The 16,988-nt window shown below is 36.0% G+C and overlaps 1 protein-coding gene across 1 annotated transcript in view; it reads left to right on the top strand.

Moving 5' to 3' along the window:
• FAM81A (family with sequence similarity 81 member A) overlaps positions 1–15,222 on the top strand; it is a 77,678-nt gene extending 62,456 nt beyond the window's left edge. The window contains exons 7-9 of the mRNA XM_020981969.2: positions 7,527–7,662; positions 11,178–11,373; positions 12,519–15,222. Coding sequence (XP_020837628.1) covers positions 7,527–7,662; positions 11,178–11,373; positions 12,519–12,643 — 457 coding nt within the window. The 3' untranslated portion in view covers positions 12,644–15,222. The remainder of the gene's footprint in view (positions 1–7,526; positions 7,663–11,177; positions 11,374–12,518) is intronic.
• Positions 15,223–16,988: the final 1,766 nt, after the last annotated feature.

Raw genomic sequence — 16,988 nt, 5'->3', positions numbered from 1 at the left:
CTGCTGGCTTCAGTGCATTATATTTTAAAAGGAACAAGAAGTATAATAGATTCATGGATTCACATGTAATCTCTGTTTTCTAGTCTTTGTGTATGGAAATGTTCATGTTTGTTGATGGTTTTCTAGTTCACAATAAAAAAAAACAAATTAAAATGAACTTCAATTGAGCTTACCTATTTGTCATTTTGCAAATGAGCAGAAGAGATATAGGCATGCTGAAACTGCTTCTTGTGTTATTTTCATTAGTTTTGCTGCATCAGCATTACAGTGGAATTATTTCCTTGCTTTTATAAACTTTTGGAGTGATTTTTCAAAGTTTACCAAATATTTTGTCTTTTGTCTTTTATTATTTCAGCAATTGGTATGGGAGATCTTGCAGGGGATGCTTGCTTTGGTAAATTAATTTTGGATTTTTTTTCTTTTGCAGTGTTTGGGTGAAATAAATGAGGGAACAAAGACAATAATGAACAGTGGTTGTGGTCCAAGTGGGAAAAATTATATTAACTAATAGATAGTCATCACTACCCTTAGTTTAGAATTAGTCTGTGCCAGAGTTCAGAATAGTAAAGATCTTGGCGTTCCTGACTTTCTTCATCTCATAATAGAGTTCCAGATGACTAAATCTCCATAAAGAATGTCCATCCACACATAATAAGGTCCATCTTATTTTTAAGAACTTAAAAATTGCATTATTGAGCCAAACTCAAGCGGTTTTTCATGCCTAGAATTCTGTCTAGTAGAAACACTGAAAAAATGTATTATAAGGGTGTAATAGTCCTTGGAACTAGCCATGAAGGTAAGGAATATGTACCCTAACATTCCATTTTTCCTGAAGTCTCTGGCCTATTTAAAAAAAATATCTTCACTCTAAAAATAAATAGCCTGTATAAGTTTCTGTGCCTCTTGAAGAAATAAATGCTATAAATGTCAAACATCAAGGGGTGCTTGCTAATTCTAGTCTTCTTTCTTTATGTATTTTCACCCTACCCTTGTTCCTCAGGATTTTATAAATGTCGATTCTTAGCCTTCATCATTCTTTAGTTTCCAGTGGACTATCAAGTATTTCTCTAGGGTTTCTGCTATGAACTTTCTTATACATGTGAGTCACAGTAGCAATTTGGAAGTATTTTAGTACTGTGGTCATTGTAGCAATTACTTACACGTGTTAGTTAATAGTTTATTTTACATGTTAGTTATTCTAGACCATTTTCCCCTTCTAAAGACCAAGGTAAATAACTTATTTCCTCCTTTTAATCACTAAGTCCATCTTTTGTACCATCATCAAGTAATCCCGATTGTTTTTTACCTTGCTTTCTCCCTTTGTAACATTTTAAAGAAACTTGTTATTGTAATCTCTAGAATCCTTTGTAAAATGTTTCCTTATTTGGTCCACCTAATTTATGACTTTCACTTGACACATTAAATTTTGTGGGATTCCCCATACTCCTTAATTAGATTATTGTATTTTTTTTGAAAGATGCCCCTTTCCCCTGTGATAGCTTCTTGTCCTTTGCCTGTCATGTGGGGATCCCCTTCCTCTCAAGTTTCAAGAGCATAGCAACACCATATTCTACTTTCACTAAGTCTCCAAGATGAATTTTCAAATGTATGATTTGTTTTTACTTTTAGTCCTTAGAACAGATTTTTATTCTGGGCTTTCAGTGAATTCTTTAAATAGTCTTCAGACTTCCTGTGGATTAGTCACATTAACTTCTTTTATTTTCTTCCCTTATTATTGTACCGTATTTGCTAAAAATGAATAACTTTGTGATGGATTTCTTTGGTTTTGCTTCTCTCAGATGAATGGTGAATTGTGCTGTGACTCCTCAGTGGTTCACTTTCAACTACTGGTTCTTTGGCTCTCTTCAGGAACAAATCCATTGTGTTTATCTTGAGTTCTAAAAGTGTTTTTCCTAGGAAAGGCCACTTTGCTATCCCAAAGCTGTTCTCTATATTTGTCTGGATAAGGCCTTGTACAATTCATGTTTTGTATTTGAATTGGTAATTGAGATTTCCTTTTGTTTCTGCCTGGCTTAATTTTCCAGCTTTTTCAATTTTTTATGTTGATAGCTCAATTTCATCAAATATAGATGATCTTGTTTGCCACATGTATTTATAAAAGTGTGGAAGTTCCATCAATAGAATTTCCGTATGACTTTTTTAGACCTGTAAGATTTCTATACTATTCCTTTTTAAGAGGACCTGTGATTTAGTTAATGTAGGAACTCCCTTAATTGACATAAATTGCAACCTATATATAACTTACAGCTTTATAAAGTTGCCTGAGGATCGAAGAAGTGATCACACATCTGGTATTAAGAGGTGGGATATGAACCCAGGTCTTCCTAACTTCTTCGGGTACTCTCACTATGCTTTGCTACTGACATGTGGCAATAACATTACAGTAGCTAAAATTCTATATGAAGAAATAGAAATGAGCTAGGAGAAAATGAAGATGAGATGAAGAACAGCTGGCCTAGTCCAAGCATACACAGAGGAAGTCTGTGCTAAAGGTGAAATAATTTTATGAGCATTAACACATGGATTCTGAAAGTATCTCAAAGATGGGAGCATACCAAAGAAAACAATCTGACTTTATTATTACCTTTTTTAAAAAAAGATGATCAAAAGAATATTAATAACTACCAGCCCATATTCCTATTTTCCCATCTTTATACCATTTTATGATACTAGTCTATGCACTCATCAACAGCATCTTTGATAAAAATATGAGAAGGAAACTGGTAATGCTTTTGTAAGTAATAATTGACAGCAGGCCACATCTTTATAGTCACACAACTGACTGAATGAAAGATATGGGAAATATAAGATCCCATTGTTCACTGACCACAAAAAGGCATTGATTTGATAGACCATCACCTCCTCCAAAAGGCATTACCCATGAATTTGTCAAAATCACACAAAATTCCTTGAAAGATATTGCAGCTGAGATAATTTTATTTGATCCTCTGTTAATACCAAGCCAGACATAAAATGAGGCAGACTTACCAAAGATGCTTGCCACCATCATTGAGCATGTTCAGAGTAGAGTCCAAATGGAAGAAGGATTCCTTGAGGGTGCTGAAGTTCTTCGCATGTTCCTATTTGCAGATGACATTGTGTTGATTTCATATGCCCTGGAACATTACAGGACTTCTTAAATGAGCTCTACAGTGACTTGCAAGAGTTCAGCCTAACTCTTCACATGGCAAAAACTAGTTGATGGAGCATGCCTTTTGTCCAGACTGATTTATAGTTGGATAGACAGTCCATCAGCCCATGTGCTTTGGACAGACACTAAATGAACAGGGAGCTGGACCCAGAATTGAAAAGCAGAGGGGCCTAAATTCTAGCCTTTGGGAAACTGCATAGTACTTTTCATGAGCAACAACTTCTCCCTGAGAATCTTTAACAATATTCTTCCAGAGTCTTAGAATACCACGGTCACTGAGGAATTAAAGTTATTCAGAGGTCATCTGAGAAGCCCAAGGTGGCTTTTCCAATGTACTGAAGCTTGTAAGACATCATCCAAGAATTGTGCAAGAAGATGTTGTCAAAGAGACGTGAGACTAGAAGAGGTGGTTCCGTCATGTAAGAGTGAGAGATGGCTAATGATAGCCACCCCAATGTGTAGTTCACTGGTATTCATACGACATCATGGAATTTAGAGGAAGGCCCTTGACAGGATATGTGGAAGAGCAAGGACAAGTATTGCTCAGGATGAGAGGCCATCGATGGGTTGTGGTCCCTGTTGTTGGAGGAACTATCCACATTGATAAGATCACAGGTTCACAGCAGTAGTATTAGTTAATTATTTCTCAGTTGGAATTTCTTGTCCTCTCCCATTTGTCCTTCTAATAAAGTTTATAGTATGGTAGACCCATAGTCCTTTGGTGAACTTCCCACAAAGCTTCTGAGATGCTAAACAGATCAGGCTAAATCACTGGTTTGCAAGCACCTGTCTTTGTTTTTTTTTTTCTTCTAGAATCAATTTATGGTTCTTCTAGAACCATTTATATGTTCCATCTTTTTATTTCCTTTTTTTTTGGTGAGGCAGTTAGGGTGAAGTGACTTGCCCAGGGTCACACACCTAGTACGTGTCAAGTGTCTGAGGATGAATTTGAACTCAGGTCCAAAACTGGAGCTCTATCCACTGGGCCACCTAGCTGCCCCTATATGTTCCATCTTGAATCAGTTGTTACAAATGGTATGGGTTTTTTAACCAATCATATTAATTTTATCTAAACATATTATTTGGAGGAAAAACAACTTTTCACCTGTGTTGCTTGGTGATTCCATTAGCTCTCATGGATTCAATGATCATCTCTAGGCTGAGAATCTACTTATCTTATTATCAGATCTATTTATCCATATCTAACCTCTCTTCTGTCTGTAGTCTTTCATCTCCAACTCCCTATCACAATCTGGAACTAGATGTCTGATAAACATTTTAAACTCACCCAATCCAAAACAACCCACTAACACCCCAACCCTTCTCCACTTCTAGACTTTCCTATTTCAAGGTCAAGGGTGGTGCTACTCTCCCAGTCACTCAGGCTCACTGCCTAGCTGTCATCTTTGACTCTTCCCTCACTCCCTCTCACTCCCCACATCTAATCTGTTGCCAAGTACCATCATTAACATGTCTCATATATGCTCCCATTCTTTCCTGACACCATCAGACTCTCCCCTAAAACTTCTCAATGTAGTAACCTTAGGCTTTCCAAGAAACCGTACGTTCGGAGGAACAGCAGGCAGCTCATAGATAAACTTCTTTTAACTTGTAGTATATTATCCCCTCCCACCTCTTTCCAGGCAACTAAAAGAAGAAACAAAATTTAAAATGAGTCTATCAAAGCAAGCACTCTGCCAAAGTCTCCCCTACTCATATTTGCCAAAGAGGATACCTCAGACATTTACTGAAAGTTTACAAAAAAAGCAAGTAATTCTATTTCTTTTTGCGGACACGAACAAAACGACTGGGCTATGGCAACATTTAGAAGAATTATTTTTGCTCATTTGAAAAGAGACAAATCCAGGTGTGAACAGCAGACGTTGGTATAGGACTCTGAAAATGGACCTTGACAAATAGATAGCTGCTTCTAAATAAAATTCAGTTCACAATATATGCAATTAGTTCATCATTGGTGTCAAAAGTCCTGGGATAGAGTCCCAGCTTCATTGCTATCCATCACTTATTAGCTATGTGACCCTAGGTAAGTTATTTGATATTTCTAAGCCTCTGTTTCCTCATCTGGAAAAAGGCCATAAGATATTTTTACTACTTTTCACCATAACTGACCTCCAGAGTTGTTATGGGAATAAAAAATTGCAAGATCATAAGGTGCAAAGAAAATGTGAATGTATTTCCTCCCAGTTCCTATTTGTTCCTTGCCACAGCCTTTGTTTCTTTTTCCCTTGGAGGAGTGGAGGATTTTTTGGTCTTACATTATGAAGCAGTAAGGAATGTGGCTTTGCAGCTTTGTTGGTTATGTAAATACCCTCTGTGTAAAGTGAGGTGTGTATAGACCTATAGCTCCCACTAGTGAAGGAAAAACTACTTTAGAATCTGGGGGGCATATTATTCAAAGGGAAATATAATTTATACAACATTTTGACATATTTTGTATAAATCTGTGAAGGTTTATCAATGTTTAAACTCATTAGCCATTTAATTTCTGAGCTGCAACAGCACATATTGCTCATTCCAGCTGCCTAATCTTGAGCTACCTTTCTTCTGCCAAGTGCAATAGATTAGAATTGTATTGTCTCTGAATTGGCAGCCAAAACAGTTTAACCTTTTGTTATAGTATCTTGGTTTTAGAACCAGAAGGGACTTAAGAGCCCCTCTACTCCACATTCAGCCCCTTTATTCCGAATTTCTCATTTTGCAGATAAGGATACTGAGGCCCAGAGGGAAAATGGCTTGTCCACAGACAAGTACTGTAATAATGGCTGAGACAGGATTTTGGAACTCAGATCATCTGATTTCAAAATTACAGTGCTTCCCACCCCCCCATTATGCCACAATTCTTTTGTGTATTTTCTCTTAGCCTGTTTTTTAATGGTTAAGATTACAAAATGATTAGTGACTATAATGATACATTTAAATAAAACATCTTTGAGCAGGTGTTGACCATTCTTAATAGCTAAAGATACAAAACCTTAAAAAGTATCATGATTTATGTTTTCCTCAGAAGCATTTGCGGCTGTAGAGAAAGAAATGTAGCTGACTTTTCCCATATTTTTCTTGTTCCTTTTATTTTGTATCCTTTCATCTAAGTGTAAAAAAAAAAACCAAACCCAACAATACTTAATCTCCCAAGCTCTTCTGTTCATTTTAACATTTGGAAAAATCAAAAGCGTTTTCTTTTCTATGTTATTTTTCCATTCTAACAATGAAAAAATCTTGTATCTTGTAAAAATTACACGGCATATGTGTGTGTACCCACCCAGAGCCAGATTTTTCTTTCTAGGTGTATTGGATGTAGCAGAGTACTCCTTGGTTATGAAGAGGAGGAACATTTCTTTCATTTCCATTCCCTGGTTTCTTTGCTCTAAAAGCTCTCCCCTTAGTTAGCCCATAGCTTCTAGGTAACACAATTACATAAACTGCTTAGGAAGCAGCAAAAAGATGGTAGGAGCTTGTTCTGAAGAAAACAGGGAGGCACATTACCAGCTTTAGTTTAGTCATGATCTCTAAAAAGGAGTAAAATTTTCTATCCTTTTTGTAAACCTACATACTTCAAGGGCATCAATGCTAGTATCCTCTCCATCAATGCATATTGCAACTGCAGCTCTCCTCTTTGTCACTCACACACAATTGGGAGATTATCTCATGAATTTTTGTGATCAAAAAATCACTCAGTTGGTGATAAGCCATTATAAGCTTAGACCATTCCTCAGACGATAGACATAAAGTCTGTTGTAAGGCCTTTTCTCTAAGTCTTTTCACCTTAGAAAATTAGGAACAGCCAGAGATTGTGTTTTGCTGGCATTGCTTTTGAGATTCCAGAGTCATCTCCTTGCAAAGATGAGACAGCTGATGACAGGTTCTTTTTCAATTTGACTGTAACCACATTTCCAATCTGTAAGTCACAGAGACGAATACTACCTAAGGATGATTGTTTTTTCTTTTTGAGGATAAAATAACTTTAAAATTTGGGGAGGTTTTCTCAATATTTGAAAAGGAATGTGATTTATATAATTCTTTCTCTACTTTCTAATCTTCTATAGCACACATTGCTGTACCATGCATTATGGTGCTTGATTATGTTCAATTTCTTATTGCCTCTAATTGTTTCATGTGTTTAAGTATTATCACCTGAATTGGTTCCTTAAGAGCAAGTAGCATGTTTTATTCATTTCTGTTGTTGGTCTTTCCTATTCTCCATATCTTAACATAGTTCAGAACACAAATTGGTATATGATAAGTATTTCTTGAACCCTGATATTTGTATAGAGCTATAAGTGAGAGAGTAAAATGCTTTGGAGTGGTTTTCAATTCACTAATTTTCCTTTCTTAGATTTAAAGGTACAGTGGAAGAACTTAGCAGCCAGATTTTGTCTGCACGGAATTGGTTGCAACAGGAGCAAGAACGGATAGAAAAAGAACTTTTGCAGAAAATTGATCAACTTGCCTTGGTTGTTAAGGAAAATAGTGTAGGTATCTGTTATTATGTTTGTATTACCTAATAAAATGACATTTAAAAATCCATATTAAGGATTGTTTTGGTTATACATACCAACTAGCTGTTAGTTTACTTAATTTTATGTAAATTTTTAGGGTTTTTTAAATCATAGTCTTTTTCTGTATTTTGTATTTTACTTTAAAGAGACAAAGGGACTTAGATTTGTTTGGGCTTATTTATCCTGTATGGATAGATAAATTCAGGGACTTTGGACTAAATAAATTTAATTTGGGGTTATCCAAATTGATCATCCCCATTAAGCAAGTAAACCAAGTAATGCCAGCTATTATCTTTTTGACGTTGGGCTTTGTAGACACCTAACCTCAGAGATCTATTTTTGGCGATTCTATTATCCTTGAGTAATTTTTGTTTGCCCTAAAATCAAATATATCTGAAGAAGTTATATTTAAAAAAGTAGAGACAAAATTATAGCTGCCATTATTTTTCTCATTTGCTTCTGTCATTGTGCTTAAGGACTCCTAGTAACTGCTCAGAGTTCCACAGACTAATTTGAAAATTTGGTGTAGAACAAATTTTGCATATGTAGTGATTCAAAGAGAATGATGATTGCTGAAATAGCTCCCAAGATATTGCAGATAGTCAAGAATTCCTAAGCTCTGGCTTTTACATGGACTTGGTTCTGGCTTAGAGGATGTCCTTCCTCTCCTCTCCCTCATAATGCTCTTTAGTTCTTTATGTCCCCACCCAGAGTTTACTCCAGGAGACTTTTAATATAAACTCAGATGTGGCCTAGGTTTCTACAGATGTGGGTAAGATATTTCCAACGAGGCACTTAGATTCCCTCTTAGCTCTTATGTGCTTCCAGGACCTTTTTGGAAGAAAAGGAAAAAGGTCTCATGCCATGCTTTAATAGGTCGGCACAAATAGGTGGCTCCTCCCTCAACAGCCTCTATGGGGCATGTCCACACCTTCCCTAGGAAGATACAAAGTCCCAAACAAAGATTAACTACTCTACAGCTTAAGTTGATCAGGGAACTTCCTTGACCAACCAGCTATACATCTGATTTTCAGAAGTTAATGGGCAGCAAAACTCTTTGGGTAATTCATTTTTATTAGTTTTTAACCTTAGCATGACACAGTGAATTTGCAATCATAGGCCTTGTGATTGGACCAAAGTTTTATAATAATATCTCAGTGATCTTGGCTAATTCCCTTTACCTCTCTAGGCTTAATCTCTTCATCTGTAAAATAAGAGGTTGTGCTTGATAACTTACATGATTCCATGATCACTTATCAGCATTATCCCTCCATTTTCCTCTTAGCCAACCCTTTCTCCTGCTAATTTGTGTTTTGTTTTATCATTAAGCTAAGAAAAGTATTTGCTTGCTAGAAATACTCTGAGCTCATGTTTACAAACTTCTGGCACATGGTAGGCACTTGTGGATTGAGATATTTGCTTGTTGATTGATGATTGATTTGGTCAGTACAGTTTGACACAGGTCTCTGTTCTCCCCAAATTCAGTGCTCCTGAATTGACCATGCATGAATCTGGGTTAGTAATGAAGAAAATCATCAATGACTGGTTCCCTCTAATTTTGCCATACCACAGCCAGCATATTTGGGACTCTTAGACATGGCCTCCATGAACCAACTCTTAAAGTAAGACAAGCAGGGAAAAAGACTTATCAAGTTCCCTTCAGATCATCTGCTGGAATCCAACTGACCCATAGTTTGACATGCATTAGATTCACATTGATTTCTTTAGACTTTGGGTATATGGAACTTATACTCCTCACCCTCTCCCTCCGTGGAATCAGGTGCCAACTCCTGTCACTGAGCCTATCTCCATTGTAGCTCTTAGGTTCCATCATCTCTAATCATATTACTGTTACTCTAGGTCCTGACTTGGACTACTATTCCCCCCTCCAATCCATCCTTCATGCAACTGCCAAAATAACTTTCCCTAATACACAGATCTAATCAGGGTAACTCCCCTAATTCAAAAACCTTCAGTGCCTCCTTAATGCCTAGAGAAAAAGAGACAAACTCCTTAGGGTGGTTTTCAAGGCCCTCCATCCCCTGCTGCTGGCCTTATTTTACAAGACTTGCATTTTCTATGCCTTCTCCTACCCTTTTGCTGACTCTTTCTCCTTTATGCCTGGAAAGCACTTCGTATCTCTACCTTTTGAAATCTTTTACTTCCTTAAGGATTAACTTAGTTGCCATTTCTTTTATTCTCTGATCCCTTCCAGTTGAAAAAGATTTTCCTGCATCTCAAACTTTCTTCTAGTACTTCCTGTCTCTGTATCTTTCACCTTGAACACTCCGTCTCTCCTACCTTCTCTATTACTGTAGAGGGCAACACCATCTTCTCAGTCCCTCAGGCTCACAACCTAGGAGTCATTCTGGGCTCCTCACCATCTCTCACAACCTCTCCCCCATCTCCAAGCTATTGGCAAGGCCTGTCAATTTCACCTTTTCAACATTTCTCGAATACATCACCTTCTCTTCTCTGACACTGCCATCACTCTAGTGCAGTTCCTCATCACCTCCGACCTGAATTATCATAATAGCTTGCTGGTGGGTCTGCCTGCCTCTAGTCTCTGCTCACTCCCATCCATCCTCCATTCAGCTGCTAAAGGATTTTCCTAAAGCCCAGGTCAGACCATGTTCCCTACTCAGTAAACTGCAGAGGCTCCCTATTGCCTCCAGGATCATATACAAAATGCTGTGTTTAACATTAAAAATCCTTCATAACCTAGTCCCCTCTTACCTTTCTAGTCTTCTTACACCTTAAAACCACATACCTTTACAACTTAAAACCCAAAACCCTATACTCTTTGATCTAGTGATGCTGGCCTCCTGGCTGTTCCACAAACAAGGCACTTTGTTTCTCAGCTGTGGGCATTTTCTCTGCTTGTCCTCCATGCCTGGAATGCTCTCCTTCCTTTGCTCAGACTACTGACCTCTCTGGCTTCCTGTAAGTCCCAACTAAAATCCCACCTCCTATAGGAAGCCTTTCCAAATCTCTCTTAATTCTAGTGCTTCTCTCTCCTATTTAGCCTGTATGTCTCTTGCATTGTATATATTTGTTTGCATGTCTCCTTTATTGGATTGTAAGCTCCTTGAGGGCAGGAACTGTTTCTTTTTCTTATTTATATCACTGGTGATTAGCACAGTGCCTGGAACATGGTAGGCACTTAATAAATGTTTGATTGATTGATTTTTTGCCCTTATATTATTCTCATTTTTATATGTCTGCTTTCTTTCCCACTTTCTCAATTCTTCATTGGATAATTTTCTTTAAGGCAAGAATTGTTGTTTCCAGTCATTTTTAATTATTCTATCCTCATTGCCTAGTACCATACCTTGAATATTGTAGGTGCTTAACAAATGTATTACATTTAATTGGCCCATTATTTATGTCCATGTCCAGCATAGTAATTAAGTGACATCAATACTCCCCACATGGAATGCAGTTTCATTCCTGAAGTGATTAAGTGCAGTTATTTTCATCCATCCTAGGAAATCAGTGAAAGGACCATGGAGAAAAAGTTCAGTCAGATGTCAGCAAAGCTTGATAAAATAGAAGAGATACAGAAGAAAAACATGGAAGCACAGAGACTGAAATCTGATGATGAGAAGATCAATATCCGGATCAGTAAGATTGAATTGCAGATGAATGAAGAGATGAAAGAAATGAAAGCAGAAGTCAATGCTGGTAGAGCAAATAATATATAATTATAGTTTATGTTCTCTTTGATGTAAAAACAAAATAATTTGTATCATTCTCTACAATCTTCTAGAAACTATGTCAGTAGTAAAAGTAAGAAAATAAATAAAAGTAAATTAATATTTACTGTATCAATAGTAAAAGTAAATTTACATTTACTATGTTAATAGTAAAAGTAGTATCCCAAAAATATACCAAGCCACTTTCCTGAACAGTTATGGTGTATTAATATATAAAAACGGTTTTGAAATTCCATACAGACAATTACCCTTTGCTGGCCAAAGTAAGCTATTGCCATGCCAGCATTTTGTAAAGGACTATGTTGGGAACCAACTTGTGGTAGCAACTTAACTTGCCTCTTTAGGTTTCATCTTTTAGTCAAACAGACAGCAAGTAAGTTGCTAGCATAATATCCAAGGTCTTATTATGATGCAGAAATCAGTATACACCTTCCTCTGCCTTTTAGGGTATAAGGAAATCTAGTCTTTCATGCTTCTGGGGCAGGAAACTTGATTTTCAACATATTTCAAAGACCTGCTTGTGCTACTTGGAATTAATTCTCCATATGTGCTAATTTGTTTTTCTTTTGTCAGGTGGAAAATAAAATTATTTATTAGTTCAGGAATGACTTTGTTGAAAATGTTAAAGGTTTAATACTATTTTGAAAGCTAGAAACTGACACTCAATGTATAAATTAGATAATTGCTTGGTAATATAGTTCTGTAGAAACTACTTTCTTGGGTTATGATATTGTCCAAATAGGTTATTGAATTACTTAGGGAAATGTGTATTGGATTATGTCATAGTATAATTAATTCTTGTTGGAGTATTTTATTAGCATTTAATTTTGTGTAATTTCATGAATTAGTTTATGGGCATACTTTCAATATACCACTGAGGGAATTAATAATAAGTGGCACAGGGAATGTTAGTGAGTCTTTCCCTAACCATTTCCTAAAAAGTTACTTTTCAGTGTTAGAGTCTTTTAAATATAAGGTTGAAACTTCATTTTGAACTTGTTTCTGCAATCAGTAAGATTACATTATAATCAAAATTTTTATTTTGATATAGAATTTAGCCTTGATACAGAATTTGCAAATTTTTAACTTTTGTGAAATTTCCATCTTTATAAGGGTTTGCTGCCATCTATGAAAGCATAGGATCACTCAGACAAGTTCTTGAAGCCAAAATGAAACTTGATAAAGACCAGATACAGAAGCAAATCCATCAGCTAAAGAAACAAGAGGCTCCCATGTAAAGAGATTTGGGACAGTGATGATCTAAAAGAAGAGCTTGTTAGTGGGGCTAGGAGCCTGGATGTTTGTCAGTATGGTTTGCTCTCCCGAGGATGTGCATGTATGAAACAACGTGTCATGGGCCTAAATTTTTAACTTGCGTTGTGAAGACAATCTTTAGGTAAGAAGAGTAAGTACATTTTTTATAACTTAATTTCACTTATGAATATAAATTCTATGGAATTTGTTCCATTTTGGAAAGGCTTTTATTCATTTTAAGATTGAAAACTCTTCAAAATATTTTTCTTCTGTGAATTAAAATTTTAAATTATTATGGTAACACTTTAAGACTGTTTAGCATTTTTAAAATGTCAGTATGGAGGTTTATGTTAGTAAGCTAATGAATTTGTTAGAGCAGTTGTTATGCAAAAGATTTCTCTTGACAGAAGAGATAATTCAATGTTTAAGTCCATGTTTGGATTTTATTGTTGTCTCTACATTCCCTGCTTTGTTTCCTTCCTTTAATTCTTCTTTCCCTTTCCCTTGGACTTTCATGACAATTTGAGTTTTAATTTAAAAAAATTGCAATTTATTCTATTTGGATTCAATACTACTGGAATCCAATTCAAACGGTATAAGGGATTCATAATGCTTCTTCAACTGCCATATTAGTATCTGTTTGAAAATCAAGTAGACAATCAAGATAATTTTCTGGAAAATGCAGAGCCAAACATTTCTTGAATTATCTGGATATTTCAGATGCCTAAAACAAAACATGAGTTACCTGAATATTTTTTGGCTCTCCACAGCTTGTATGATGAGAACCTTATTCTTTATAATGGAATTATGGCTCACGATAAGCTGTTTATGCAGAATTCCACATTAACTACAATATGATATGAAGGTTTTTGAGAATTTTTATGAACCATTTCCTAAATGTTTCGAAAATGAAACTTAAAAATCTAGAAAAATACTTTGTATATTATAATAATTATTGTAAGTATATTATTGTGCCTTGTTTTTGTTACGTCGATGCATTGTACACTGAAGGTTTTGCTGACAAAATAGAAGGCATGATAATTCAAAAATGTGATGTAAAAATGAGATGCTATGTATTTTAATTGTATAATGTACTAGAAATTTTATCATTGTTAAAATATGATACTTCAGTATATTCTTTAATGAAATAAATAATTCATACTTTTGTATGGACAGGGATTCAAGCTAGCATTGAATTTATAACATTGTTAAGATATTTTCATCCAGATGAATGAATTTTTATGTTTTAGGTGTATTATTTTCAATTGCTACATTTAATTATAAATTGAAAATTAACACCTATGTTGTAATCTAATCTAGATGCTTATAAGTCTATGGATGTAAGATCTATACTGAGAAAACCGTTCTAAACTGTGAGGGTGCTGTAGAAAAAAATAAAAATAGGGATTATTTTAAATTTTTTGTTACTTTATTTTATTTTATTTTATTTTTTTGCTAAGGACTCAGGAAAAGAAGCACCTTCTGTTTTTAAGATTAGTCATAAGTGAATCATTTAACTGGCTACTACTGTTTGTACTTGTAAAATATGCTACTAAAACACATAACATTTTTTCCTCCTTGCCTCGGCAAAGATTAAAATAGCCCCTAGCATTAGATAGATGACATTAGTAGTTGTAAACATTTGGCCACCAACCTATATTTTCTTTACTTTGATTCCAGCCTCTAAACGAATGTCTATGGCTGTGGCAGCTCTCTCCTCTACAAACCACCAGAATTGTTTCTCCTGTTGAGGTAGAAACCAATCCTAGTAGAGCCCTTGGGTCCTCTCTAATAGGCACATGGTGATTGGGAGCAACTGGCTGGGATGTGGTGAGGGATGCTGTAGTGGTTCCTTCTCTCCTCTGGGGTGACAGGGTATGTGAGGTCTTCCTTCTCAGGCTTGTCTGAGCAGGATGGTTGGAGTACGTGTAAGTTGGCCAGACACACGACAAGGATCTTGTGACACCCTGGAGTCCAGGATCCTATGCCCATGGTTCTTTTCATATCCTTGGATCCAGGATACAGGCATGGGATTGAGCATCTGGGGAAATGGGTTAGTTTGTTAGGGCTTCATTCGGGGCGGCACAGCTTTACATATACATATGCTAAGCAAGGAGAAAAAACGCCAGTCGCTACAAAGAAAACAATATTCTTTGAAAGTATGAAATTATTTTATCTCTTTGGCATCAAAGTCATTTAGACCAATTCCCTTTCAAGCCAGGTACACAGGATAAATGGTGATGGGAGCTTTGTCTTTCCTTAGCTGTTGATCTGTCCGTTCCTGAGGAGGGAGCATCAGTATCCATGAACTTCTTTAAAAGAAGTGGTGAATACCAAATGAGGTTCTTAATGAAGGAGAGACCACATGAAAGCAGATGATTATCAGCTGTGTGCTGAATTTCTCAGGTGCTTCTGATATCATGGTCCTTCATGTAATGAACTATATTGTATTCTTATCACCAAAGTTTAAATGTAAAACATCTCCAATGTTATTTTCCTTTTCCAGAAATTTGTAATAAACAGTGCCATAAAAACCCCACATGTAAATTCTACGTATGGTTTTAATAAAAAAAATGGTTAAATTTGATGTGTGGACTTAACTCTGTAGAATGCTTAGTTTCCATCGATGCTATATGTTCATTAAGCTGTCTGTCTATATGGATTCCTCAGTGGTACAAAATTCTCCATATATTCTTTACACTGTCATAGTGCCTGTGTTGTGTGGTTGCCTTGTTACAAATTCTTATATTTTTAAGTAACTAAATCTCTTTAGGAGGGTCCAAAATAGATGAGATAAGATATACTGAACTCCACCCTATAGATGTTACAATGAACTTTTAAATTTATAACGGATGTATAAGGGACAATTTTTATTTCATAAAAATCTCATTGATTTAGTTGATACAATGGCTTCCTCATGCTGTTGCATAAATGTATCATGCAAAAAGATATCACTAATAGTATATTTGGTTGGGTTTTTTTTTGCAAATCACATAACTTTTCTTTAATATAAGACTGTAATGCAAAAGTCTAAGGGTTCACTAAGTACTGGTCCTGCAGATGGATGCATATTATGGATCACAGGGTAAAGAGTGGGAATTTAAGTACAGTGAGACAAGACTGAGTGTACAGAATAGAGAAGGGGTATGGGAAAAAGTTGGACTTGGGCCACTTTGTAGAAACTAGTGGTAAAAGTTTTAATCTGAAGACTGGAAGCAGGTGAGCAGTCCAGAGTAAAGCACGAGCAAAGTCATGGGTCATTTCCAGGAGGACAAGCAGAATTCAGAGGATATACAAATGTTACAGATCAGGGCAAATAGTAGATTGGAAAGCAGGCAGAAAAGATCGGCATGTTCAAGAAGTAAATTATATAGGATTCAGTCAGCACCTCTATTAGGCAGCTAATTTTCAGATTTATCTATCCAGCTTTAATCTTCAGCTCAAACTGTGGTCCCACATTTCCAAGTACATACTGGACATCTCCCCATTAATGCCCCAATTCATACCTCAAAATGGACATGAATTCATATCTTTCCCTTTTAAATCCACCTCTCTTCTGAATTTCCTTGTTTCTTTTGAGGATGCTAAAATGCTCTCATTAAATTCATAGCCTCAGAATCATCTTTTCATTTTTCCCCTCTTCCTTTCTCAAGCCACATATCTATTTGCCAGAATTACCTTCACAAGATACAGGTATGACTATATCACTCCCTTGTTCAAAAACCTTCAGTGACTTCCCATTGTCTTTCCCATTGACAAGTCGAAAAAGTGCTTTTTGAACCTTAAATTGCTATTTAAATATAGATTATAATCTAGTTGGTATAGTGGAAAGAATACTGAATTGGGAATCAGGAGGGATCTGGGTTCGAGTGTGACCTTTGATGTTTACTAATCGTGTGATTCTAGGACTGCTGTTAGGAATAAAGTTCATGTGGTAAAGATGTCCTGGAAGTTGGAGTGCTGGGCCAGTCACTGAATCATCTTGCCAGGAATCGTATTAGTCATGGCTTTTGGAGAAGGATGAGAGGTGGGTGTTGCCAGCGTTTGGCAAGATTGTCCTGGTGAGCATAATAATATACGTACAATGCTTTGCAAACCCTAAAGTTCTGATTAAATGTCAGTTGTTCTATTGAGCAGAACTGTTTGTTAGTAATCTGGAGGACATTCTTGAAAATTCATTTCCTCTTGGTCAAATAAACCCTTTTGAAATTTGACATAAATGCAATACTTGGGCAGGTATCAAAGGAATAGCTGGACATAAAAGCTTGAAGTATGCTGTAATGATTAAAATGTCATCAAGTATAAGTGATCAAGAATTGATTCAGGAAG

Source organism: Phascolarctos cinereus, unplaced genomic scaffold (genome assembly GCF_003287225.1).
Source record: "Phascolarctos cinereus isolate Bilbo 61053 unplaced genomic scaffold, phaCin_HiC Scaffold_3;HRSCAF=262, whole genome shotgun sequence".
Taxonomy (NCBI): Eukaryota; Metazoa; Chordata; class Mammalia; order Diprotodontia; family Phascolarctidae; genus Phascolarctos; species Phascolarctos cinereus.
This window is presented reverse-complemented; position numbering and strand designations above follow the sequence as displayed.